At 56.0% G+C, this 25,104-nt stretch overlaps 3 protein-coding genes and 1 long non-coding RNA gene across 9 annotated transcripts; 2 read left to right on the top strand and 2 right to left on the bottom strand.

Annotated features, from left to right (window-relative positions):
- Nucleotides 1-23,739, top strand: LOC107503924 (histone H3.1). Its single transcript, XM_016132768.2, has 2 exons — nucleotides 1-368; nucleotides 23,357-23,739. The coding sequence occupies exons 1-2, from the start codon at nucleotides 37-39 to the stop codon at nucleotides 23,679-23,681; spliced, it is 657 nt and encodes a 218-aa protein (XP_015988254.2). The 5' UTR covers nucleotides 1-36; the 3' UTR covers nucleotides 23,682-23,739.
- Nucleotides 4,906-6,533, bottom strand: LOC107503405 (histone H1.2). The gene has a single exon (XM_016131714.2). It carries the CDS (start codon nucleotides 6,478-6,480, stop codon nucleotides 5,839-5,841), a length of 642 nt encoding a protein of 213 aa, XP_015987200.2. The 5' UTR covers nucleotides 6,481-6,533; the 3' UTR covers nucleotides 4,906-5,838.
- On the bottom strand, nucleotides 7,645-13,966 carry LOC107504594. The gene is made up of 6 exons (XR_004955292.1): nucleotides 13,630-13,966; nucleotides 12,224-13,264; nucleotides 9,319-9,434; nucleotides 8,875-8,973; nucleotides 7,900-8,017; nucleotides 7,645-7,807 (listed from the first exon to the last, which is right to left on the bottom strand). It is a non-coding gene; the product is annotated as an uncharacterized LOC107504594 (long non-coding RNA).
- HFE (homeostatic iron regulator) lies at nucleotides 11,485-21,913 on the top strand. Of its 6 annotated transcripts, none has more exons than XM_036235205.1 (7): nucleotides 11,485-11,650; nucleotides 12,251-12,371; nucleotides 16,995-17,258; nucleotides 17,373-17,693; nucleotides 18,409-18,684; nucleotides 18,763-18,873; nucleotides 19,690-21,913. In XM_036235205.1, the coding sequence occupies exons 1-7, from the start codon at nucleotides 11,615-11,617 to the stop codon at nucleotides 19,728-19,730; spliced, it is 1,170 nt and encodes a 389-aa protein (XP_036091098.1). In that variant the 5' UTR covers nucleotides 11,485-11,614; the 3' UTR covers nucleotides 19,731-21,913. The 6 variants fall into 6 exon arrangements, with proteins under 6 accessions (XP_036091098.1, XP_036091099.1, XP_036091103.1 ...); XM_036235206.1 differs by having other exon boundaries at nucleotides 11,494-11,650; nucleotides 17,394-17,693; XM_036235209.1 differs by lacking the exons at nucleotides 11,485-11,650; nucleotides 12,251-12,371 and adding exons at nucleotides 14,651-14,672; nucleotides 16,507-16,620.
- Nucleotides 23,740-25,104: the final 1,365 nt, after the last annotated feature.

Raw genomic sequence — 25,104 nt, 5'->3', positions numbered from 1 at the left:
CCGGCCCCATCGGCCCGGCGCTCTCGGGAGGTCGCGATGGCTCGGACCAAGCAGACGGCGCGCAAGTCCACGGGCGGGAAGGCCCCGCGCAAGCAGCTGGCCACCAAGGCGGCCCGCAAGAGCGCGCCGGCCACGGGCGGCGTCAAGAAGCCGCACCGCTACCGGCCCGGCACGGTGGCGCTGCGCGAGATCCGCCGCTACCAGAAGTCCACGGAGCTGCTGATCCGCAAGCTGCCCTTCCAGCGCCTGGTGCGCGAGATCGCGCAGGACTTCAAGACCGACCTGCGCTTCCAGAGCTCGGCCGTCATGGCGCTGCAGGAGGCGTGCGAGGCGTACCTGGTGGGGCTGTTCGAGGACACCAACCTGTGCGCCATCCACGCCAAGCGCGTCACCATCATGCCCAAGGACATCCAGCTGGCGCGCCGCATCCGCGGCGAGCGGGCCTGAGTCTCGGCCGCCCGCTCATCTCCAAAGGCTCTTTTCAGAGCCACCCACAGTTTCACTTAAAAGGGTTGTAACTTGGCTGTTGGCCTCATTCGCCGAGACTAAATAAATCACTTATCTCGAAAAACACAAGAAGGTCGATAGGTCTGTTTTAAGCATTTTGTTAATGTGCTGTTTAGCATGCACATTGACATGTTTTGTTTAGTGACTTCTAGAATGCAGTCCAGCCCCTTCTGGCATTCAGACACTAATCGTGTCTTCTGTGCTGGGAACAGAGGCCAAAGTTAACTTTTCATTGGATCTGAATTATCCAAGGAATTTTCTCTAAGATCATTGTAACCTTTTGTTTTTAACCCTCAAACATTGATTCCATTTTGTCCTGAGCAATTGAATTAACAGCATTTATTTATGAGCATTCGTTTGTACAGACCCCTGGCTGCTCTGTCCTCCCTGCTTTGAATCCCATGTGATGTAGCTAAGTCTTACAGCAGCATAAGGTCCCCAGCAGTCCACAGGACATTCACGTCTGACTCCAGAATTTGGTACTGGTCTCCAGGACATGGGTGACAAACTGACCTCCTCGCTGGAGGTCCACTCAACAAATTTATGTCACAGGAAAAATAGGGCTTGCCTATCACTTTCCAAAGTTCCTTTGCCTATGCATCTTGAAATCGATGGGATTTAAGATGCTGACCATGTTAACATAACAAATGACTAAACCTGTAGAGAATCTTTATAAGAGTTTGAGCCAAAACTGAGGAGCAAGATCTCAAAAGCTCCCAAGAATGACTTTTGCAGTTGCTTTTACACGTTTGAAGTTCCAGAGTGGACATTAGGAAGATGACCTAAAGGCGGGAAGATGGGAGTTAAGACCGCGTGCTCCTCGAGAAGGGGTCTTACATCTCTGGAGGGGTCTGCAAGCGGGCATTTCGAGGGCGTGTTGACCTAGGTGCGGGACAAGGGCTAAGGCTCGCATAAGGTGAAGCCCAGGAGTTAAGACCCCTCAGGAAATATTTTCAGTTAATAAAAGGTAGGTTCGAATGCTAGTCGGGACTACCAGCCACGAGAAGTCACGCAGCGCCCGGTTAGCCATTATATGAACTGGCCTGGGCGGCGTCAGTTAGACGCCGGGAAAAATCAAGCACCAGGACAGCAGACATAGTAACGGTGTGCTGCGAGTGAGGTCACAAAGTACACAGCCACTGCATCTGCAGGTCGAGACAACCTAGGAGCGTGTGCCAAGATGTTTTCCGGCCCAGAAGTGCGCGCCCAGCTGAAACCGAGGGTTCTGGTCTGATGCGGGATTTTGACTTCGCTCGTCGCCCCAGCCCTCCCTCTGTTCTTCCCAGTATGCCTCTCGAGCCTCGGCCCTTCCCTCACTGGTCATTTGCCCCCGAGGCAGCCGGAAAAAGTGGCTGGGCCTTGACTAGGGTCACAGGTATGAGTTTCTGCTAAACTGAGCGGACATCATGGCCTGAGCTGTATTTCAGCTCCTGAGCCCTCATGCAGAATGACCCGCAGGCCACGTCATCCTGAACCTGGACGAGCGACTCTGAAGCTGACCTCAGACCTGAAATTATGAATCACTGCCCTCACCTCACTCTTGACCAAGCAGCAAGACCCATGACCCCGAATCCCTTACTCAGGAAAACTTGTGACTTTTGCTCTCTAAAACCTCTTGTTTGTGAACTGGTGTGTATGTGTGTGTGTCTGCGCGTGAGCGTGAGCGCACACGGGTGCAGATTTAACCTCCGCAAGCGGCCTGAGCTCTGCCATGGAGCACTGTACAGTAAACACCACTTCCTGTCACCGCACCCCAGTGCGGGCATCCTGGGCCATCTGCCGCGCTGGGTGGGCCGCTCTGCTCGGTTACAGGCGCGAAGGGGAGCCTTTGCTGGAAAGCTGCAGGCTTGGGGTGTGCCTGGCACCGTGGCCTGCCCAGGCAGGGAGCCGCGGTTCCTACACACCCCTTCTCCTCCACAAACGCTAGCAACTGTAAAGCTAGCTGCTCTCTCTCTTTGATCCAGGCCCCCTTTTAATAAACACAAAAACATCAATTTTAGTGTTCCAATTTTAGTATATATGCTGCTGAAGCAAGCACAATGTATTTATTTTTTAATTTTCCAGATATAAAAGGATAATATAACTGATGGGGTAGGCCAAGCTTTCTGAGGCCTAAAGTTTATACTACTGGCAACCCTCAAAAACTGGGATACCGATTTACAACACTGCGCAGTGAATATACATTTAAAATGGGAAAATAAACCAACCGTGGATGAAAATGAGGTACTATGGAAAGTCACCCCACGGGGCGATGTGATCCGTTCTCACAGCTGCAGGCCGCGGAGGGCAGTCTGGCCCGCGCCCCCAGCATTTCAGTAAAAGGCTCATCAGTGCCTCGAGCGCACCCCGCCCCTGGTCCTCCGATTCCCAAGCTCACACGCCTTAGAAACGCCCCCTTTCGGGCAGGCCCCTCCTGCGGAAGCCGACCACCCTCAGGAGAGAGAGCACAGGGTCTCCGCTGGCCGGATCCCCAATCCCCACCTTCGTGTCGTCTTCCTAATGTCCCCTCCTTAATTTCAGATGCATAAAAAAATTATAGTAATAACTGCACTATTGTCACTCTCCAGAGCATTTGAGGTCTTGCCCGGCAATGTCGTCGGTTTGGCTCAAACTCATAACAATTCTCTCCTGGTTTGGACGTTTCTCATGTCAGCACTACTTTGTTTTTTATCTACCAGGTCTCTTGGTGTCCACGAAGGAGGCCCCAGCACCCAACATTATGCGCCCTGTTTCTGTAACTCAATTCTAGTTTTCGACAGAAATATTTCAATTCCTTCAAATTGACCCAATGTAATCTAGACCAATCGACCATCATTTCAAGTGAGACACCCTTCCTCCCCAAATTCTAGTCCTCGGAAGACAGTGCCTATCAAGACGCACTGGCATCCAAGCCTTAAAACGAGGATGAGGGCAGGGAACATGACATTCGAGGCCAGAGGGCATTCTAGAAAGTCGCCCACGTCACCATGAGCCACATAATGCTAGTGGAATACTAGCGACAGCCTCGCAGGAACTGAGAGAGGTGCCAACAACATCGCACGAGGAACGAAAAAGAACGGGATCTCTCATTAGTAATTTTACATCTAATGATAACATTTCAGGGGTACTGGGTAAATAAATTGTATTATTAAAATCGGACCCACCCGTGTCTCCGCTCCGTATTCGCCTGGCTGCGGGCAGCACTGTTCTGGGGGTTGATTCGCTTGTGCACAGACAGGGGCCTCTTCCCTGCGCCCTGCATGGGAGCCAGCCCTCGGGGAGGCCGCAGACCCGCCCGCCACCCCCAACGGCACCAGAGATGAAGATGTAGTTGGAGAAAAACGCAAAATATTTGAACGGATGAAAAAACATGAAATGTTCTTAAATATGAAAACTTATCTCCCTAGATGAATTTATTAAAATAACACTATCTCAATTAAACTGCCAATAGGGTGTTGAGGAGATTTTTATGTGTAATGAAGGGGTGACTGTGTGTTGGGTGGGTGTGCATGGTAAAGTACACGCGGAAAACAAAATAATCAAACAGAGAGAGAGAGAGAGAGAGAGAGAGAGAAAGAGAGAGAGAGAGAGAGAGAATGAATAACCAGAAAATTCTGAGGAAAAAAAAATGATGACAGAGAATTAGCTGAAAATAGAACCAGGCAGTTCTGAAAAAGATCGTGAGAGGCAATCGGTCCGTCAGCTGGTAAGGCATGTCATGGCATGTCAGAGTGTTTGACACTCTACTGTTATTCGACTACCTGCCGCGGCTCGTGTGTCCTCTTCAGCATTGGAGACGGCGCTGTGAACGGTACTTACAACGGCGCCACTTCAGCTGGGGAATGGCCAGGACGATCAAAGAACAAAACTGAAAACCAAAACTTAGGCCACCTGTCCCTGGAATTTAGCTTGTAAATAAAGGTGGCATCTCAAGGGAGGGTGAGTGGCGAGGGGGAGCAGAATGGAGGCGTTAATAAACGATCTTGGGGGAAAAATATCCATCTATCGAAAAATTCTCCACATACCATACCTGTAAACTTACACTACAATACGCTAATTTTAAATGCAGAATTAACAACACGAGATTACTGAGAGTAAACATGGGAGCACTGTCCTCCATGTGTATCATACTCAAGGAAAGGGAGGTTTTTCTACGCGTGATTATAAAGAAAATGAGACTCGAGCCCGCTCAACCCAGGCCTGGGGGCGGATGATGGGCCCAGGGGCCACTGCCGCCCCCACGGGTGGGACCCCACAGCGCTCTCTTGTTGGGGCGCTCGGTGAGGATGGGCAGCGGGGTCCCCAGAAGCCCGTCCCTACACTTGTCTCGAAAAAAACCTGTGTCCAGCTGAATACAAACAGGACGCCGTACTTCTGCCCAGGAGAAACGCGGTGGGCATGAAAGAATCCACAGATGACTGTCAGTGACAACTAAACTCCTTTATTGGCGACACCCAGCACAGCCATACACACAGAGCCAAGAATTTACCGATATATGTACTTTCTCTCCATCAGGGACAGACATTTAGACCGCACGCAAAGCATTCGGAGCGCCTTCGATGTTTACACGTCTGGCTGGAAGGACCGGGGCCCGCCCCGCCCGGGCGACATGGCGACGGGAAGCTGTTTGCGAGGTGCTCGGGTCCGGCGCGGCGTGTCCAGCTACCCGGGCCAGGAAGGGGCCGGGGCGGCCGAGCCCTGGGTGGCAGCCATTCTCCGAGTGAGCTCCTTTGTCGCCGGCAAACGGGAGTTGAGAGAGGAACGTGTGCGAAGGCGGCCGCTCCTCCGGAAGCACGTAAAGGGTCCGACATACCGTGCACGTCTGTATCGAGCGAAGAAAGCAAACGACCCAACCAAACAAAACATACGTGACGGGGAGCCGGCCGCGGCCCAGTTAGATCTGGGATGGAAGCCGGGCGGAGCGGGGCGCCAACCCGCGGCGGGCGGGACTTTTGAACAGTTTTTCTGCCTAATAGCGACATCGGCATCGCTGCAGCCCGAGACACCGGCGGGCTCCACTAGTGGTGGCTGTTGTCCCCAGGCGTGGGGCGGGGCCGCCGGCGCTTCCGCATAGCTGGCCCGGAGGTGGCCGCGACCCCCTCCCCCCTTCCCCCGCCGGCGCAGGGCGTCCCGACTGTCGCCCGCAGCAGCCACTCTCCAACGCCCACTCCTGTTCTGGGAGGTGCCAGCAGCCCCCCCGCCCCCCGCCCCCCAACGAGGCCCTGCTTCAGAAAAGTGACGGGGGACAAGGGGGGGGCGGGGGGCCGGGGGAGTGCGCAGCTCTGTCACCGAGGTCAGTGGTGGCTCTGAAAAGAGCCTTTTGGGGGGTTTTCGAAGCAGACGTGCAACCACCTACTTCTTTTTGGGGGCGGCCTTCTTAGGCTTGGCGACCTTGGGCTTGGCCGCCTTGGGCTTCACAGCCTTGGCTGTGCTCTTGGCGACCTTCTTGGGCTTAGCCGCCTTCGCCTTCTTCGGACTCTTGGCCACCTTCTTGGCCACGGCGGCCGCCGCCGGCTTCTTCGCCTTCTTCGGGGTCTTCTTGGCGCTCTTCTTGGGGGTGGCCGAGCCCGCCGCCTTCTTGGGCTTCTTGGCCGCGCCGGCCGCCTTCTTGGGCTTGGCCGCGCCCGCCTTCTTGGCCTTGGGCTTGGCCTCGCCGGGGGCCGCCTTCTTGTTGAGCTTGAAGGAGCCCGAGGCGCCGGTGCCCTTGGTCTGCACCAGGGTGCCCTTGCTCACCAGGCTCTTGAGGCCCAGCTTGATGCGGCTGTTGTTCTTCTCCACGTCGTAGCCGGCGGCCGCCAGCGCCTTCTTGAGCGCGGCCAGCGACACGCCGCTGCGCTCCTTGGAGGCGGCCACGGCCTTGGTGATGAGCTCGGACACCGGGGGCCCGGACGCCTTGCGGCGAACCCCCGCGCCCTTCTTGGCCGCCTTCTTCTTCACCGGGGCCTTCTCCGCAGGGGGCGCGGCGGCGGGCGCGGCAGGAGCGGTTTCCGACATGCTGGCGAGCTGAGACTCGGGACGAGTGGCGAAGCGCCGGTGCCGCCGCGCGCGCCGCCTTCGTATATATAGAGCGCAGGCGCGCGCTGATTGGTGCGCCGGCCGCGCTCGGCGGGCAGGCGCGGAGCCGCTGCCGCGCGCCCGAGTTGTGTTTGTTCCACCGCAGAAAGGGGCGAAAATATTAAAATGCGCCGCACCGAATCGCCGGCCGCGGTCGGGGGAGAACCCGAGAGGCCTTGGGCTTCGCGCTCCGTGTTCGTTTTCCCCGCAAGTGCAAAGACGGCGCATCCAGGCGTCCCCAAATCCCCCAACTCCGGCCGAAGCCCACGGCAGCCGGAGGCCACTTTCTGTTTTTCTTCTAAATTACCTGTTCGCTCCTTTGCCCCCGAAAGTTCTTTTTCTCAGGGGTGGTTGGGCACGTGCTTGGCTTATTTTGGAGACGAAAATGAAATGGTTTCCACTTAAATTTTCACGATAATTCTGTTTCTTTGCAAGGGAAGTAACACAGGTCCTGTCTGAATTCTGCACACAGACCCACAGGACCTGCGGCGGTGGACTGGGTTCCCGGCCCAGCCCAAAGCAGGCAGGAGGGGCGGGAGGGGGGTTTGTAACCCCCAGGCGGGGTGGGGGGTCGGGGGTGGGGGGTCCTGGATGGGGACTCGTTAGACTTAAACCTTTAAATTGGAGACACTGACACTCTACCAAATCCCTGTTTTCATGATGGGGGTGGGGCACGCTTCTCACTTTCCAAAGGGAGAAAGTGGGCTGTTTTTAAAAAGCTCTCAGGTTCCCCTCTGCGTAGTGCAAAGCAGGGGTCCCGCCCTCAAGAACAGGGATTAGGGAAGCAGGGAGACCCCTCCCCTCAAGCCTGCAATGAACCCCAATAGACTTGGCAGCCGAGGACATGGAGATGATCTGTTTTCAAGGAAAACAAGCGCTTGTTTATTTTTCTATGCTGCAATAAAGAGATACATTTCAGCCCATGAAAATTCTAGGTCCCTTCCAGTAACAACATGTAACACAGGTGCCGATACAGACAAACACCCTCTCACTGGGAACTCAGATATACGCGGAAATGAAATAACCGACTTTAAGATACACTTTGACTCAAAGTGTTTATTATGAACTAAAGATTTGAAACAGAAAAAAAAAATGGGTGGCAAGACTTAACACAGACTGAGGGAACGCACTAGAACATCTACTATTTCGCCGTGTGCCCCTGATGGGCGCCCTCCTCTCGGCCCGTCTAAAGCTGGCCGCGTGTTCTCTGCTGTCAAGCTGGCTTCATCATCATGTTTTCCTTTAGTTCCCAGCAATTGTAATTTTTCTTGAAAGAAAATGCCGAGTGAACATTCTGCTCATCTATTTAATATTAAGTGTATTTTATATTTAGGGGCGAAGGAAGCAAAAAGGACTCACCAGAAATTTCTGTTCAAACACACGTCTACGTGTGTTGCTAAATGTTAAAATGCAGCACAGTATTTGCAGAGGCTGGGATGACCTTGATCCTGAACCGCAACCAGATAAGTCTAACCAACTGTCAAGAAGAAACTGACATGTAATCAACCAAACCGCATCAGGATGGCTAAGCCTCCCTTCCCGGAGACAGAGCTTTGAAAATGATCCCCTGGCCTCCTTTACTTTTCCAAGTAAAACTAAAAACTTCATCTTTTAACAAGAGCATTCCTTTTGACCCCCGTTGTGCTTGCTTACAAAGGGGTGATACAGATTTAAAGTCCAGCGGGGAATGAAAAACGAGGCATCATCTTTTACACTCAGGATAACCCTACGGTTTCATGGAATAAGGTTTCTTCAACATTTGGAAACTGCATCTACTGCTTACTGATCGTGTCCCCTGGGGATTAACAGCCTAATAAGATTAGTGATGGATGAATAAGCAGCCCCTGAAAACCACCTAGACCTGCCTGCCTCCCATCAGTGTGACTTTGGGTAACGGAATGACAACAAATTATTAAATTATTTGGACAAACAACCAAAGCGCCTTTATCACACAAAAGTATTTCGGTAAAAATGAAATGAGAACATGACACTCTGCTCTGGTTCTGTGTGCAACAGGCCCCCTCCCCTCATCTAACCCAGCTAAGTGCATAACCCAGGAAACGGCCGCTGGAGTCTTGATCGCTGGGCTGCCGGACCTACCTGGTCCCCTGGTTTATACATCAGCGGTGCGTAAATGTGATGACTGCGATTCAGTTCTCGACTGTGATCACTCAAGCTGAATCAATCAAATCTGAAGTCCAGACCCAGGTCATCGGACACCAGGTCCCCCTCCCCCCAGTCTTGATCCCACCCTCCTGACCACATGGCAGAGACCAAAGACAGAGAAACAAGCAGCCCTTCTCCGGATCCCTGTGGCTCTTACTGAGAACTTACCCCAGACTTCAAAGCAAGGCGAAAGTCTCTCTTCACATCCTTTCAGGCTGTGTTAGAAAGTCACTTCAGTGCCCTGTGGGTCGCCGATGCCCAAGGCAACTATGGGCAATGGAACAGAAAGCAAGTCACATATACAATTTTAAGTTTTCTAATATCACGATGAAAAAAGTAAACAGAAATGTGTAAAATTAATTTTAATATATTTTATTTAACTTGATGTATATCCAAACTATTATCACTGTAACATGTAATCAATATTTTAATAAATGAGATTGTTCATATTTCTTATCAAGATGGTAAGTCTTTGCGGCCTGGCGTGTACTCTCCAGACCTAGAACATTTCCGTTCAGGCTACATGACAGGTGCTCAACGGCCACCAGTGGCTAATCGGCGTCCCACAGGACAGCGCGGCTGTGGGGGAGGTGCCTTTCCCTTCACGCTTACTTCTGACTAGGCCCAGAGTATGTGTAATTAGGTGTTCACTGGTCGAAGACCAATAGGTTAATAAAGGTTTCTTTGGTAGAGATGCAAGAGGATTCTCTCTGGTAGAAAAGAAAACCCTAAAAAAAAAAAAAGTTACTGCTTAATGGACCGTTCACTTTCCAGCAGTCTTTCTGTCCTCAGACCCTGCTCTGCCCTGTCTTCATCCGGGAACCGCGCCTTGGCCCACGCCTGAGCTTGCTGTGTACAGTCCTCACATTAGGCCTGTTTTTTTATCTCGCTGAACTTTGAGCCTCCGCTCGTCCTGAGGGCTCTTGGGAAACTTTTCTAAAGCAGAGGCTGCAATGCATTTTGACTATCAGCTTTAAAGCAGCTTCAGACCCGACAGGCACCCCAGTAGAGCCTCCGGCTTTGGCATAAGATTTACTGACACTACAAGCTGCAAAAGGCCCGTTCAGGGTCTCAGCCGTCTCCAGGTTCATTTCCTCCTCTGCAAATGGGAGGATTAAATGAGGTCACACGCACAGTGCTTGGGACAGGGCTGGCACACAGTGGTCTCCTGTTTGAGGTTTATTCTCATTGGACTCCTGCTCCATGGGACCCTCCAGCTTTGGGGTGACCCTGAGGAAGGTGGTGCTCTCCTTAGTTCGGAGGGCGGGCAAGAGTAGGTCAAGTCCAGCAAGCTGGGTCACTCCTTCTGGTTATGTGCGCTTCCCCCACTGTCTCTGAAAGGTCACAGTACCTCGGCACTGTCCCAAGGAAGTCCAACAGGAAGAGAGGAAGTTGGACTATCAGGGAGTTGTGTGCGCGCATGTGCGCGTGCATGTGCGTGCGTGCGCGTGTGTGCGGAGTGGTAGGTGAGCGCAGAACCTGGGACCGGCGCTGTCACCCAGAGGCTACCCCGCATCGGTCCACTCGGAGCTCACTCCCTGGCCCCCACTCAGCGGGAAAGATCATGGTGACAGTCACATAGTCATCCAGTCGCTGCCTCCTGCATCCCAGGGCCGTGCGTACCTTCAGCGTTAGGCAGGCGTGGCTGTCACGAGAACTGGGTGTTGCTGCTACACAGGAGTGACCAAGGTACATCCACGCCCTGTGTGCTTTGCTGCCGAACTCACCTAAAGCTGCTTAAGTCAGACAGAACTTCTGTTTGGGACCTAAGGATCTACAGGCACACTTCAGCTGATGCACAGATTTCTGGTGCTCGCACGGTTGATGGTGACACCGCTTATACATGCCTCTTAGTTTTATAAAAAAGTACAAGAAAAATAGAGGCACCGTAAGGTGATTATCAAAAGGGCTGGCTCAGAAGCTGGAAGGCCCGGGTTTGAGGCTGCCAGCTAGGTAAACTTGGGCGAATTCATTCATTCTCTGTGCCTCATTTTTCTGATCTACAAAGTGTCAAGAATGTTTCCTATTTCACGGGTTGTCATGAAAAATGAGTTAATATTTATATAGCATAATGTACGTACGAGATTATACGTTTACTACATATACACTGTTTTTAAAATTGTATACACAGTCTAGTAACTGCATCGTGGCACAGTTCTGACACCGTTGGCTTGAGTGTCAGTAACGTTAACAAGGCGACAGTTACCTGCACACTTCCTGTGCCCAGGAGCCATATGCAGTTTCATTTCCTGCTCGCCACCGTCTGTGACAACGCTGCGGTCACTACCGCTTCCCCACAACGGAATGGAGGCTGAGAACAGATTTGTCCTAGGGCATCTCTGCAGACTGATGACAATTCATGAACTCTACATGTGCGCCTGCGCACACACACGCCCACACATACACATTAACTATGAACGGAAATCGAAGATAAGACGTTTTTATCTGTAAGGTGCATAAGATGAAAATACACCCTATTAACTGCCTGCTAATCTGTCTAGTGAGTTTAGGGAGAAGGCTTTTTCACCCCAGCGAGGACATATGGGGTGGGGGGGAGGGGGGCCTAGCACACACCCTCCCTAAGGATTAAAGCTGTTTACAATATGTGGTACTCTTTGGTCTGATGGTCACTAGATGGCGCTCCAAACCAACCAACGCTTCCCCGCCCGCCACCCCCCCCAAGCTCTGTTCCAATTTTTCCTGACCTTTATGTAATCATTAATCTCTAGTCATACACTTTTGGTGAGCAAAAATGATTATCTCCATCTGACATATGATGACCTCGAAGCCACTGGAAGCCCTGAGACCACAGTAGGCCCGCAGGCCAGCAAGAACACGGAAGGAGCAAACAGTTCTTCCCGTCTCAGTGGCCTAGAAAAATCAAGATGGAGGACTTGGTTCAGCAGGGATGGCCCCCACCGTGCTGGGCTCAGGGAATGAGGAAGTAAGGAGGGCGGGCTCTGCCCTTGCAGCTGGGTTTGGAGGATGGGGACCTAGGAAAAGGTAACAGTGGCTGAGACAAAGGTCAGAGTGGATGTGGACAGGAGGAGATGGCTGGACTGAGTCCGGACAGAGACACGGAGTCCTACAAGGGCACCTTTAAAGATGATAAATTACTTCTTTTTATTTTTATACTAGAATGGAGAAGCTACCGCGCAGAGTAGCCCTGCCCGTAGGCCCTGCCTGACAGAACAAAATCATGAGGTTCCTGGTTATGGTCTGTCGGTACGACGGCCATGACGGCAGCAATAAATCTATTAGACACTGTGCACTAATAAGGATGAGACGATGTGAGCGGTTTGTGACTTTGCGGTGAGCTGAGGATCAACTCAGTACGTCGACTGTACCCCACGCATGCACACACGCGTGCACACTCAGAACCCCAGACGTGACTGCACTACCATGCGGGTTGTATGGAAGTCCAGCAGAAAAGGCTCCCACCAGTTTTCACAACTGTGAAACGGGAAACAAAAATTGATCGCTAATTACAACCGCCGAATTTCCGACGAGTACTCACATAGCCACACGTGTCTTTTGCTTGTAGAACGCCGCCCGGCCCCTTCTCACAGACACTGGACGGCTCTGCGTACAGGGACGACAGGCCAAAGTCTGCGCAAGGCTCTTTGGAGAATGGAGAAGTGATGTATTTGTCTGCGGTTGTGGAGGTGGGTGTTGCTGAGGTGTGTGAGCTGCAGCTGTGAGGCTGAGCGCTGCTGCTGTCCCGGGAATGGCACTCAGAAGCCTGGGGCAGGGAGGGACGGGAGCTGACCACCAGCTTGCTCTGCCCGCCAGGCCACATTGCAGGCGAGAAGGTGGTGCTGGGGCTGGCTGGCGCTGCGGGGCTCCACCGGGCTTCTGAAAGCAGGTGAGGGCCCCTCTCCCACCTTCCTACTGCGGCGGGTCCCAGTCGGCCTCGCGTTGGTACCAGGTCCAGAGCGAGGCCGAGGCTCCTGGCCTGCGAAGGCAATTGCAGTGTCCTTGCTTTGAGATTCAGCTCCCAGCGTTCCCGCGGCCTCCCGCGTCCCCGGATGCGGCGGAGACTCACGGTTAGTTGGGAGGCACCTGCAAGGGCTCAGCGCAGCTCTCCAGGCTCTCACCTGCTGCGGCGCTCCCCGCTGCGCTTCCTTGGGGGGAAGTTCAGTTGACGTGAGGATGACTTGGCTCCAGCTGCTTCTCCTCTGGTGACGCGAACTGGCCCTTCGGGAGGACCAAGCGCCTGAGTCTGTCCGGACCCCTGCGCTCGTCGCCCCCCGCCTCCCCTCACGCCTCGAGCACCTCCCCCGCAGGCCGGTCATTCTCCAGGCCGCCGGAATTGGTTCCTACGCAAGGTCTCCTCTCTCTCTCTTAAAATATATAAGTGAAATGATAATACTGCTCCGCACAACCTCCCCTCCCCAAAACGCGCGTCTGAACTGCGCCGGTCAATTGAAAAGACCCGCGAATGAGAGGGTCACCTGCGTGAGAAAGGCTCAGAGCGGCTGGAGAGGGGCAGCCAGCAGGTGGGGTCGAGGTCGCCGCGGCCTGGGCGGAGGGGCATCCGGGGATTCGGCTTCGCCGCCTGGAAGGTAGAGGGTTTGTTTGCGGAGAACGGAAAATGTTCCCAAACCGATTGCGATAACGGTCGCACACGGACGTTGTGAACACACGAAAGCCCATGGAATCTCCCCCTTTAAATGGGCAGATCGTATGAAATGTGAATTATCTCAACAAGAAAGCTGTTACCAAGAAAACAGTACAAAGGACCCCATATGCACCATTCCCGGCAGCTTTTCATGCCCCCTGCAGTTAGGAGGGCCCGATTTCCGGGTTTTATTTATTTTTTCTCAGATGGCCAAAATTTGCATATGTGCTTAAAAAGATATTGCTTATTGGATTTATTAAGTAGTCGAAGGTTTCAGGAAATTCGCGTGTTAAGTTCCTTACTATGGTTTGGAACGTCTGCGGTGGTTCCCAGACGGCGAGTTGGGCGAAGGCTTTTCAGTCCCGACGCCCGGGCCGCGCCCACGCCACTGACCCAGCGTCCGAGGGGCCTGCAGAAGCGATGTGTTTCTCCAGGTGATTCCGAAGTGCCGTCGAGTCTGTGAAACTCTATTAAATTCTGCAAATCGTGAAAACACGTGTCGGTAGGATCTAATTCGCTAATCTTACTGTGTTAAGACAAAGGTCTCTAGGCGTGGGCGGTTCCTACGGCTGTGTTCGCTAAATGTCGAAACGCAGCGCGGTATCTTGCAGACTCAGCTGTAACTGGATGAGCCTGACCGGAAACGAAGCGGATGAGTTTAGGGACTGACAAGAGGAAACACAGAATTAACCAAACGGTGTGCGTGTGCGTGTGTGTGTGTGTGCGCGCGCGCGCGCGCGCGTGGGCGGTGGCTAAGCGTCCCTCTGGGACACAGTTTGCATGTTAACCCCTCGACTACTTTGCTTGTCACAGTAAAACTGCCTGAGCACGACCGGGTCTGGCTCCGGAACAGAGCACCCCAAGCGGCGAACCCCTCGAGCGCGGTAACACTAAGTTCCAGCGAGCAGCCGGACCGTTGCGATACCTCCCGTTTCACACGCTCTGCCCATTTAAGGCGTAACCAGACAATGGAACCGAAATTCCAAATCGCATCACATTGGCAAACTGAACTTACGATAAACATTTTGAAAACGTATAATTGGATTTGAAAATCACTCAGAACGTAAGGCCGTAGAGGGGGAAACCCCCACGCGCCCTCCCGGGTCGGCGGCGCCCGGGGACCGGGCTTCCGCACGCGGCCGCGGGGCGGCGGCCAAACGGGGACCGCGCTGGCCAGGAATTCTCATTCGGCGGTGGTTGCAGGGTGACCTCTCGGACCAGCCCGTGTCCCCGCCCGCCGCCGGGGCCGCCGGGATGGGCGCGCGGGCCGGGCGCGCGCTGCTGCTGCTGCTCCGGCTGCTGGCGGCGCTGGCGGCGCGGGCCGCGGCCGCGCAGGGCCCGGCGCGTGAGTGCGGGACGCGGGGGCGGCGCGGGGGCCCGGAGGGGGGGGGGCCCGCGCCGTGCGGTGCGGGGGCCGCGCCCGGAGCCACCCCTCGCCCCGACGCGTCGGGACGTCAGTCTCCCCGCTCCTCCTGGAGGCCGAGCTCGGCTTGCGGGTCCCTCAACTTGGGTCTCGGGCTTCTCGCCTCTACCGGCGTTTGTGGTTTTGTCGCGTTCCCCGTCCCCCGCCCCGCCCCCCGGAAGTCCTCCCCCAGGGCCCCCGCGGCCGGAGCGCCCCTCGGCCTTAGCACAGGGGCCGCTGCCAGGGAGGCTGCACTGCGCGCGGCGTCCCCTCAAGAGCCCCTTGCACCGGGGCGAGTTCGGGGGTGCGGGAGTGGGTGTGTAGGGAGGTGAGACTGACGGGGAGTCCCTGAGGTGGGGACCCCTGACAGGGGGCTGTCCCGGGCCTCATGGTCTGTGGGCGACCGTTCTCCCTGGAAAAATATTATACCTGTTATTTTTAAACTGAAAGTCACGTGCTGGCCTTCAGCCGGGGGCGCGATGCGTTAGCCGCGCTGTGTGATGATGGGTCTCGGCTAAAGAACCCCAAACGGAGGGTGGTGGGCTGTGGGTCGCCTCCCGGCGTGCGCCCCAGTTGGCGGCCTGGCTTTCGGGGGGAGGAGTCATTCATTTGTCGCCTTCACAGGCCTCGGGGTGCCAGCTCCAAGGGTCCCTGCCGCCTGGCTTTCTTCCACGCAGTGACCGCCGCCCTGTTTCTGACCCTGGCGAAGGCTCGGCCTGTCCACACTGCTCACAGCCTCGGGGCAGCCCGAGTGCGGCTGGCCACGTGCGCGGGTGTCAGGGGCGAGGCCTGGGCTGCTCCCTGGCGGTTGTGCTCGGGGTCACCCAGGAGCCCGTGTCCCCACCTCAGGGTTTCAGTTGAATGTCACACTGCGATGGGGTTCGAGGTGGTGGGCCAGGGTCCTTCGTTCACCGTGGGGAAGGGGCGCCGGCCGAGCTGTGGTGTCAGATCCAGGGGAGGACACCGGCGGAGTCCTGACACATAGCTTTCCCGTGGGGCGGGGCGGGAGGGTGACTGCAGGCGTCAGGTGGTGCCCTGCGGCCCGGAGCTGGCCGACTGGCCTCCGAGCAGGGCCCAGAGGGCGTGAGGGTGATGCCGACTGGCCAGGATGAGCCGAGCGCGCCTGGCAGGCGAAGCCGGGCCTGCGGCCTCAGCACTAGCGACCCGTCGTCACGGGGACTGTCACGTGCCCCGCAGGGTGGCATGCGGTGTCCCTGTCCTTCACTCACTAGATGCCAGCAGCACGTCCTCAGGTGCGACAACCAAAAATGCCCGCCGGATGTGGCTGAATGTCCCCCCACCTGATACGAGTCACAGTGTTGGAAAAAGAGCCGGGCCAGGTGGGGGCAGCCGCACACAGGGCTCCCAGGCCTGGCGGGCGGCCGCGGGCGCTCCGGCTGGCGAGGCGTGGGCGCCGTCACGGCTTCCGCTGGCCTTGCTCTGCGGAGAGCAGGACGAAGGGAGCGGAGAGCGGCGAGGGCCAGGGGTTTTCTGGACACACTTCGGAGGGCGCTGCTCAACGACCCGCGTGTGCGTGAGAGAGAGAGACAAAGGCGGCCCTGTCGATTAATAGTTTGTTTGGGGCCTGGTGACGGGGCGACAGGCGATGCCGTTTCTGACATGATGAAGGCAGAAAGAGCCGTCCGAGACTTGCTAAGTTTTGGGCTCCCATCAGCCGTCTGCTGGTGGGGTCACGGTAGGCATTTGGGTAGCAGAGGCTAGAGCTCAGGGCCGGTGACGGGCATGTCGGACTCATCGCCATCCGCTCATCCCGCAGGCCTGCGCTGAGCACGCCCTCCGCGCCCAGCACTGTCCCAGGCCCTGGAGTCCATCGCCGACGTCCCCTGCTTTGTGACGGAGGGACAGTGCCGGGAACCGTCCTGGCCTGGAGGTCGGGTCCTGTTTGGCTCATGGGGGCTCTCGTCAGCAGGGCCAGCATGTAACAGCCACCATAGACACACAGGAAGGGGCTGGGAGGCGGAGACTGTGACACTCAGCGGCACCCTCTGCGGGCCTTGGACCGCACCTGCTCCGAGCGCCAGCTCTCGCGCTCGGCGCCGCCGTAGCTTGAGACACTTGGGGTTCTCTAGAGCCCGTTGGCTCCAAGGGAGCCTGCCCCACCTGAGCACGTACCGGGGCAGCGAGGGGTGGCAGCCACAGGCATTGGAGGGAGGGCATGCGAGGGGGCAGACAGCACGTCCCCTGGGGGCAGGCGGCCCTCAGCTCCAGTCCCGTTAGGCCCACGGAGGCCTGTTCCCTCCCCAGGGACACACTCTCTGCGCTACCTCTTCATGGGTGCCTCGGAGCCTGACCTCGGGCTGCCGCTGTTCGAGGCCCTGGGCTACGTGGACGACCAGCTGTTTGTGTCCTATGATCACGAGAGTCGCCGGGCCAAGCCCCGTGCCACCTGGGTCGGGGGCGAAGGTTCCAGCCAGCTGTGGCTCCAGCTGAGCCAGGGCCTGAAGGGCTGGGACCACATGTTCACTGTTGACTTCTGGACCATCATGGACAACTGCAACCACAGCAGGGGTGCGTGGGGGGCCTCCCCGCAGGGCACTCCTTGAGGGAATCACCGGGGGGCGGGAGGAGGGAGGCGCCTTCCCAAGATCCCCCCACACCCCTACCCTGCGATGGTGCGGACAGGGTCTGCTCCTCTGGTTTCAGCCATGAAGCTGGGCACAGTGCCGGAGTCCCACATCCTGCAGGTGACCCTGGGCTGCGAGGTACGAGAGGACAACAGCACCAGGGGTTTCTGGGAGTATGGCTACGATGGGGAGGACCATCTCGAATTCCGCCCTGAGATGCTGGACTGGAGAGCAGCGGAACCCAGGGCCCGGGCCACCAAGCTGGAGTGGGAAGTGAGCAAGATCCGCGCCAAGCAGAACAGGGCCTACCTGCAGCGGGACTGCCCGGAGCAGCTGCAGCAGCTGCTGGCACTGGGGACGGGCAGTCTGGACCAGCGAGGTATGCCGGGCACCTCCGCCCTACGCTCTGGGGACAGGGGGATGGGCGCGGGCACAGACGCCCCTGGGGTTTCCGGAACGGACTGAGGTCTGAGGTCTGCAGCCTAGCAGTGGGATGTGTGACACAGCCACACACGGCTGTAACTCTTTCTCCATGCTGTGGCCAGAGAGAAGTGTCTGTGGTCCCTCGACGTAACCACGACCCGCACGTGCACTTACGCCTCTTAGAAGCAGAGATGTCGATTGCCACACTGACACTGGGTAGCGGCAGCCTCCGGAGGTCAGAGGTTCCTTTCACAGAACCTGGCCAGGGTCCCTGCAGGCTGGCCATCTCGCTCAGCCACTTCGCACAGAAGTACTTACCGGCTGGGGCCCGGCGACGCTGCCGACAGCATTCGGTCGTTTTCCTTCTGCATAAAGGGCAATTTTATATGATTCAACTTAATATATTACAGGAGAGAAGATGTGGGCGACAGGGCCCCGTGGTGACATATGGGACAGGAGGACAGACTGACATGGCTGTGACTCCTCTTCATGTGGCTCCACCTCAGAGCAGAATCTTGGGACAGGTTTCAAGGCACAAATGTGTCTGCAGTTCCATGCGTCTGAGCAGGCTGGCCACTACCTACACGCAGAGGGAGGGAGGTGACAGTTCCGGGGTTTATGGCAAGGGTGGGAGGGTCCTCCCCCCCAGACGCTTCTTTCTCCCCACCCAGCGCCTCCTCTGGTGACGGTAACGCGCCACGTGGCCCCTGCAGTGACCACTCTGCGGTGTCGAGCTCGGAGCTTCTACCCCCAGAACATCAGCATGAGGTGGCTGAAGGACAGGCAGCCGGTGGCTGCCAAGGACGTGGGGCCCGAGGATGTGCTGCCCAGTGGGGATGGGACCTACCAGGCCTGGGTGGCCGTGGCCACGTCCCCTGGGGATGAGCGGAAGTACACCTGCCTCGTGGAGCACCCGGCCCTGGACCAGCCCCTCGCCGCCGCGTGGGGTACGCATGGGAGCGAGCGGGCGGCTGGCCGGGGGAGGGGTAGAGGCGGGGCCGGGAGCTGACACTTCGCTGCTGTAGAGCCCTCGCTGCCCGGCACGCTGGTCGTCGGAGTTGCCAGTGGGGTCGCCGTTTGTGTCATCATCGTTGCTGCCATCTCGTTCAGGATCCTGAGGAAGAGGCAGGCTTCCCGTGAGTAGGCGGGGGAGGGGGGGGGGAGCTTCCGCAGGGGCCCCTGGACGCAGCAGGAGGGCCGAGGGAGGGCAAGGGACTGGCACCCCCAGAAGCTTTCTCCCCTCTTCGGGGCGCTGGCCCCTGGCTGGGCGCGGGGTGTTTGCTCAGAGTGAAAGCTCCCACTTCACAAAGGTCATTTGAGCACCTGCCGTTCTGCAAGGTGCTGTTTAAGGCCTTGTGGGGAGGTGGGGTCCGCGTAGTCCGGGGGCGCCGAACCTCCAGTCGGGAGAGTCAGCGGAGGCAGACGCGCTGTGAGCCCGCGGGTGGCCGCGTTAGCTGGGGACCAACAGGCGCTTCTGGTCCTGAAGCGGTGGGACCCCCTCGCGCGAGGCGGTGGCCGTGGGAGGTCTACAGAGACGGCTCGGCGGGCACGTGGGCCAGTGCGGCTCGGGAGGTGCCCAGCTATTATCGCACCTCATCCTCGACCTGGCCTACCTGTCCGCCGCCAGGCCTGACCTCTGGACGGACGTGTGAGCTGTGGGGGGAGGGGGGCAGCCGGAAGCCCGCTCGGGTAGAGGCTGGGGGCCACCGGGGTGTCCCTGTGGGCCCTGGAAGCCAGTGCGGGGACATCGGCAGGACGCGTGCGGTCCCCGCTGTGGCATGCGGTTTGAGGAGGCGCGGCGGAGGCAGGGAGGCCACTCACGAAGGCACCAGGCCCCTCGCGGGGAGAGGTAGTGGTGCTGGGAGCCTGGCGGCCGCGGCGGCTCGTCGCCGTGGGCGGGTGAGGCGACCGGCAGGACGGTGCCCAGGCCGTGACACCTCTCGCCCTTGCAGGAGCCGCCGCGGGCGACTACGTCTTGGCCGACCGCGAATGAGGCGCCGCCTGCAGGCGGGTGCGGGGGACGCAGCCGCGGCCCGCGGAGGGCGCCCCCTGGGGCAACCGCCATCCTGTTTGGCGACAGACAAGGCCGGGCGCCCCTTCCTCCGCTTCCTCCCACTGAGTCCCTGTCCCTGCGTGCCAGCACCCCAGCGGCGACCCCGGGACTGGCCCCGCGCGCCCCGCTGCGTCCGGAGCCCGTCCTCGTTCTGCCGTCCCCCGGACCCCATGGCACGTCGCCTCACCTCCTTCCGTCTGGGGCCTCGTCATTCTCGTTAGCGTGTGACCAAGGCCCGAATGAACCTTCTCCCGCCTGCCGCGGTTCCCCGCCCCACCCCCAGGCGGTTCCAGGCCCCGGTTCCCTGCCAGTCCCCTCTCTGTGTCACACACTAATCCCGCCGTCGCCAAGCCCGGCGGCGCCTGAGCGACCTGGGCGGCTGTGGCCTGCGCACCGCGGGCGGCCGGGAGGCGCCTTCCCCGGAAGAGAAGCCGTGGGCGTCTGTGTGTCATGCCCGTTTCCCGGGCGCGGCGGGCGAGTGCGGGGGACGGGGCCCTTGCTGTCACGCCGCGGAGGTGGCTCGCTCAGGGCGGCGAGGCCACGCTCGCACCGCCCGCCCGCCGGCCCGGCCCCTGCGGACCCCCGTGCTTGTCAAGATGCTCAGAAGGACGATGACACGGCGCCCCCCGGACACCACCCTGGGCTCCGCGCGCCCACGCGCACGCGCCGTCTCACGTGACTCCCACAGACCGCTTCGACGGCGGCATCGTCACCCTCGTTTTTAAATGGAAACCGTGACCTTTGGAGTGCCCCACAGCTGGCTGGCTCCAGACTCTCCAGTGTCATCAGTCTGAGCCGTGTCCCCCACCAGGTCCCCCCACCCCCCGCATGCAGTCGCTTAGGTGTGGGGAGAGTTGGCAGACGGGCATGGCCACGAGACCGTTGTCCCTTGTCCCTTGTCTCATGGTCTTTGTTCTGAGTGGACCCACTGAAGGGAAGACAGCAGAAAAGAGTCAGCCATGTTTGCTTTCAAAGTCCGGTAGAAGGACCCTGGCACGTGACCCTGTATTGCTCTGTCGCCCCCAGCAGTCTGCCGTCCCCAGCAGCTCTCAGTGCCCAGGCCAAGACTTAAAGTCAACTAACTGTATTTGAAAAATCAAAGACCTATATTTTCATGTCTGTGTCTTATTTCGCCTCTGGCAAAATCACCTGCAAAGCCCGATAGTGCAGAGAAGGGCGCCACCTGGTGGCCACGGTCAAGCATGTCCGTGGTTGTGCAGCTGAGTCGCTGGAGTGGGGGTTTTCCCGAGTGGAGAGGGATGAACAAGCAAGGAGTGGGGCGCTGGGGATCCCTGGTGGAGAAAAGCACCTGGCAGTCTGAGGAAGTCCGAAGGAACTACTCAGCAGTTACTCGCATCACTGGGATCACAGTCCTGCCGAGCTACCCGAGCTGGAAACGGAACAGGAGGAAAGCAAACCTCGTGATCTTTGAGGAACGTGCAGGAAAAGTTCTTATTTGTTATACAGTAAAAATATAGTGAAGTGCAGTGTCCACTGGATGCATATACTTCACACACACACACACACATTTAAAAACAAAAAACCTTTAGAATGCTGAAGCTTCTTACAAGCTACCATTTTTTCTTAACCACATTCTAATAACTAGAATTATATACATTATACTAGTTACTATTAGAGTATATATAATTCCTCAACTCTGATATTCTGTGGAGGATGGTCCTGGGCATTTCATATCTTTGTAAGATGTTTGATTAGCGTTATAGCTTTATTGTTTGAATGTTTCATGAGTCCACTTAGCCAAAAGTTGTTCACAGGGTTTTTATCCAAAGGGCCTTGCCCGCATGTTGAATGAATGGGTGCTGTCCAGCCAGGTTCACTCTGAAGATGAGAGAAAGGTGGAAAGGATGGAGAACGAGAAGCCATCCATACCTCTTCTAGAGGGAGCCACCCTCTCCCAAGCCACAGGACCAAATAATAGCTGTACTTTGCCCATTTTTTTTTAACACAAATTTGCATGTGTATACCTTTTACTTTATCCATTTCTGTTCTGATATTCATGATTTTTAAGTCAATGTCATTGAGGTAAATTTAGAAAAGGGGACTTCAAAGGGAATGGGAGAAAGTAACCATGTGGTATACATTCTATTTTTTATTTTTATGACTTGAAAAGCATGTAGAGGCATCGGTTTTACCTCGGACCTCGCACTTCTCCCCCGTACCCTTGTCATTTCTCCCTAGCTAAGTCTCTCCTTTACAAGGTGTGAGTTTGTGGTGCGGAGGGAGCATTGAAAATCAGGAACCGACAGCCGCTTGGTCCGGAGTGGACGAAGGCAACTGCGGAGTTATCTCAAACGTGAAGCAACTCACAGGCTGTCCCGAGCTTTCTTGCCGTCTCCTGCATCATTTCTCTCCCTCTTCTGCTCTGCCCTCCGTTTTCACCAAAGTCCGAGGTCATAATATGTGCTCTCTCTCTTAAGCCATAGTGTCATTCTAAATTCCCCAATAGGCTATTATTTATTAACCATAATAGGGAGAGGGTGTTCCTTTTTTTTCTTTTCTTTTAATTCTAGTGCCTTTTAACTGGAAATTTTCAAAAGTTGAGACAGGAAACTAAAGAGGACATTTTGATTTGAGAAATTCCTCTCTTCAAAACACATACAGACCCAATTCTGCTCTATTCTGCCTTTTTTCTTTGTTTGTTTTGGAGGGGGGACTAGTCCTGTTTAAAACACTAATCATCTCATCAAAGGCCTCCCAGGGGAGGGACCAGAAGGCTTTGTAACGGCCTTAATCAAATATTAGCTCTATTCTACAATTAACCCTCAACTCCACAAAACGTATGTCCTTTTCTCTGAAACTGTAGAAGGTTGAAAGGCATTAATAGAGGGACGGGGAGCTGATTAGGAACTGCAGGCTGATCAGATGGAGGAGCAGGCCCAAAACAGGGTCCAGGGGCAACTGTTTATTCAAGCTTCGCTTCATGTTCCAACTCTCACAGACTTCATAAAATGGAGTCACCTGATATTTGAAAGGCAATGGTGAAGAAAAGATTTTAATTTGCAATCGTTTGCCTATCTTTTCGTCATTTCAAACACAGGACCTTTAGGTCCCAAACTTCTTCCTGGCAAGGTTTATACTTTGTCCCTCACAGAGAAAGCTGTCAAAATACTGCCATTTAAATAGGAACATTAAAAGGCCTGAGAGGGAGGGAGTCCTTGACTTATGAATCCGTCCTTCTTTACACATCATTTCTACATTCCCCAAGGAACAATTATCTAATTTATTAGCGACTAAGTGGAAATAAAAAGAAATATTGAACGGACTTCTTTAGCCTTTTAGAGCTGAAGAATACATTTCATTTACAACTGAGCTCGGAAAAGAAATAATACAAGACAAGAACAAAAGCTTTTCGGCTCAATAAAACCTAAGCCTCCTTTCCAGCCTTGGGAGGTTTCACTGGCCAATCAAAACATTAAGATGCTAATATTTTCCTTTAGCTCCGCCCCCTTGGTGACCTAATTCGTCAACCTCCGGAATAGCGTGCTGTTTTCAATCAGGTCCGCAAAAATTATATTTAAAGGGTCGTGACAACCCCGAACAATCATTGTCACTGCAACCATGTCTGGTCGCGGCAAAGGCGGGAAGGGGCTCGGCAAGGGCGGCGCCAAGCGCCACCGCAAGGTGCTGCGCGACAACATCCAGGGCATCACCAAGCCCGCCATCCGGCGCCTGGCGCGGCGCGGCGGCGTCAAGCGCATCTCCGGGCTCATCTACGAGGAGACCCGCGGGGTGCTCAAGGTCTTCCTGGAGAACGTGATCCGGGACGCCGTCACCTACACGGAGCACGCCAAGCGCAAGACGGTCACGGCCATGGACGTGGTGTACGCGCTCAAGCGCCAGGGCCGCACGCTCTACGGCTTCGGGGGCTGAGTCCGAACCCCAGCTCGCTTTCTACTACAAAACCAAAGGCCCTTTTCAGGGCCGCCCACTTTCTCTAAGAAAGAGCTGTGCGCGACTCTTAAACGTTTGGCTTGTCCTAAAGCTTCCCTGGTGTTATTACCAGCCCGGTCTTTACCCTCGGCGGTAGCCGCAGATAGGACAGAGGCTCCCCCACCACAGGTCTCAGCCAGGCTGTGCGCAGGGACCCAGGATCCGCCGTTCCTCGGCCGATCGGGGGCGAGACACGGCTGTTGGTGGCAGGCAGGAAGCAGTTACGCAACCCACAAGGGAGAACGGAGGAGTATGGAGGCCCCAGTTCTTTGGCAGGAACCCTACCCGCCCCTTGTCCCCGCAAAAAGGTCAAACACCGGCCGTGGTTCGGGCGAGGAGGCTGTCGGCCTTGACTCGGGGCCCAGAAATGCCGCTGCGCTCGTATTTAGTTTGGAGTGAAGGTGGGTCTTATACAAATATTTACAAATTATGGAGCCTGCGAGGGTGCTGCCAGCCGCCCACAAGCACCCGGACGGATTAAAAACTGACACTGCCAGCAAAACGCTGGGTGTCGATTCCCAACAGGAAGGGTCTCACCTGCCCCCGCCCCTCAGGCATCGTGCTCAGCGTGGTTAGCCCCCACAGCCGGTGGGCCTGGCTTCGAAATTAACTCGCCTTTGCTGGTTTCAGTTCTGGCTGGGCCCCGCCCTAAGACAGAGGCCACGCTGCTGTTTGTAAATTACTATTCACTAGACAGGAAGTCGGAGCTCTAACTCGGGTCTCTACCTCCTAGCCTCAAGGCTTAATTTTGCATCTGTGAAGAAGCACACTCCTTGAATGACAGGCTCTAGGGCGGCTCTCTGTCCCCTCTGCCTCCCAGCTTCCCCCGTCTTAACTCTGCCTGCCATAAACTGATGATGATGATGATGATGATGATTTATGGACCATTCAAACACTGAAGTATGGTAATAAAAGTCTTTAAAGTATGTCCTCAGATTGAACCTACAAATTCCTTTTCGATAGTAAAACCAAAGGCTGTTTTCAGGACCACCCCCAAAGACGCACTGAAGGGCTCTCAGTCGTTGCATAGATGTTAGCTGAGCAGATAAAGTGGGAATAGCAGTTCGTGTGCCGTGACTGCACGGTTGGTGCACTGATTTTGCAGTGTAATTCCATAACTTATCCATGGCTTCTTGCCATACGAAGGTATTAAATTTGGGGAATTTTAACCAGGCAAACGAAATAGGCCTTTAAAAGGGGGTATAAAAAGCTAACGAGCAAATGTTGCCAACAAAACGACTGGCTCCATAGACAAATGTACATATTTTGTGCATTTGGAAACATTCCGAAGTAGTTTCTTTGGACTTAAAGGGATGGCAGGTGGCACAAAGGTCCACTCCTATGGCCTGACACAACACAAGGC

The sequence above is a fragment of the Rousettus aegyptiacus genome, unplaced genomic scaffold (genome assembly GCF_014176215.1).
Source record: "Rousettus aegyptiacus isolate mRouAeg1 unplaced genomic scaffold, mRouAeg1.p scaffold_m13_p_17, whole genome shotgun sequence".
In the NCBI taxonomy this organism is placed as follows: Eukaryota; Metazoa; Chordata; class Mammalia; order Chiroptera; family Pteropodidae; genus Rousettus; species Rousettus aegyptiacus.
This window is presented reverse-complemented; position numbering and strand designations above follow the sequence as displayed.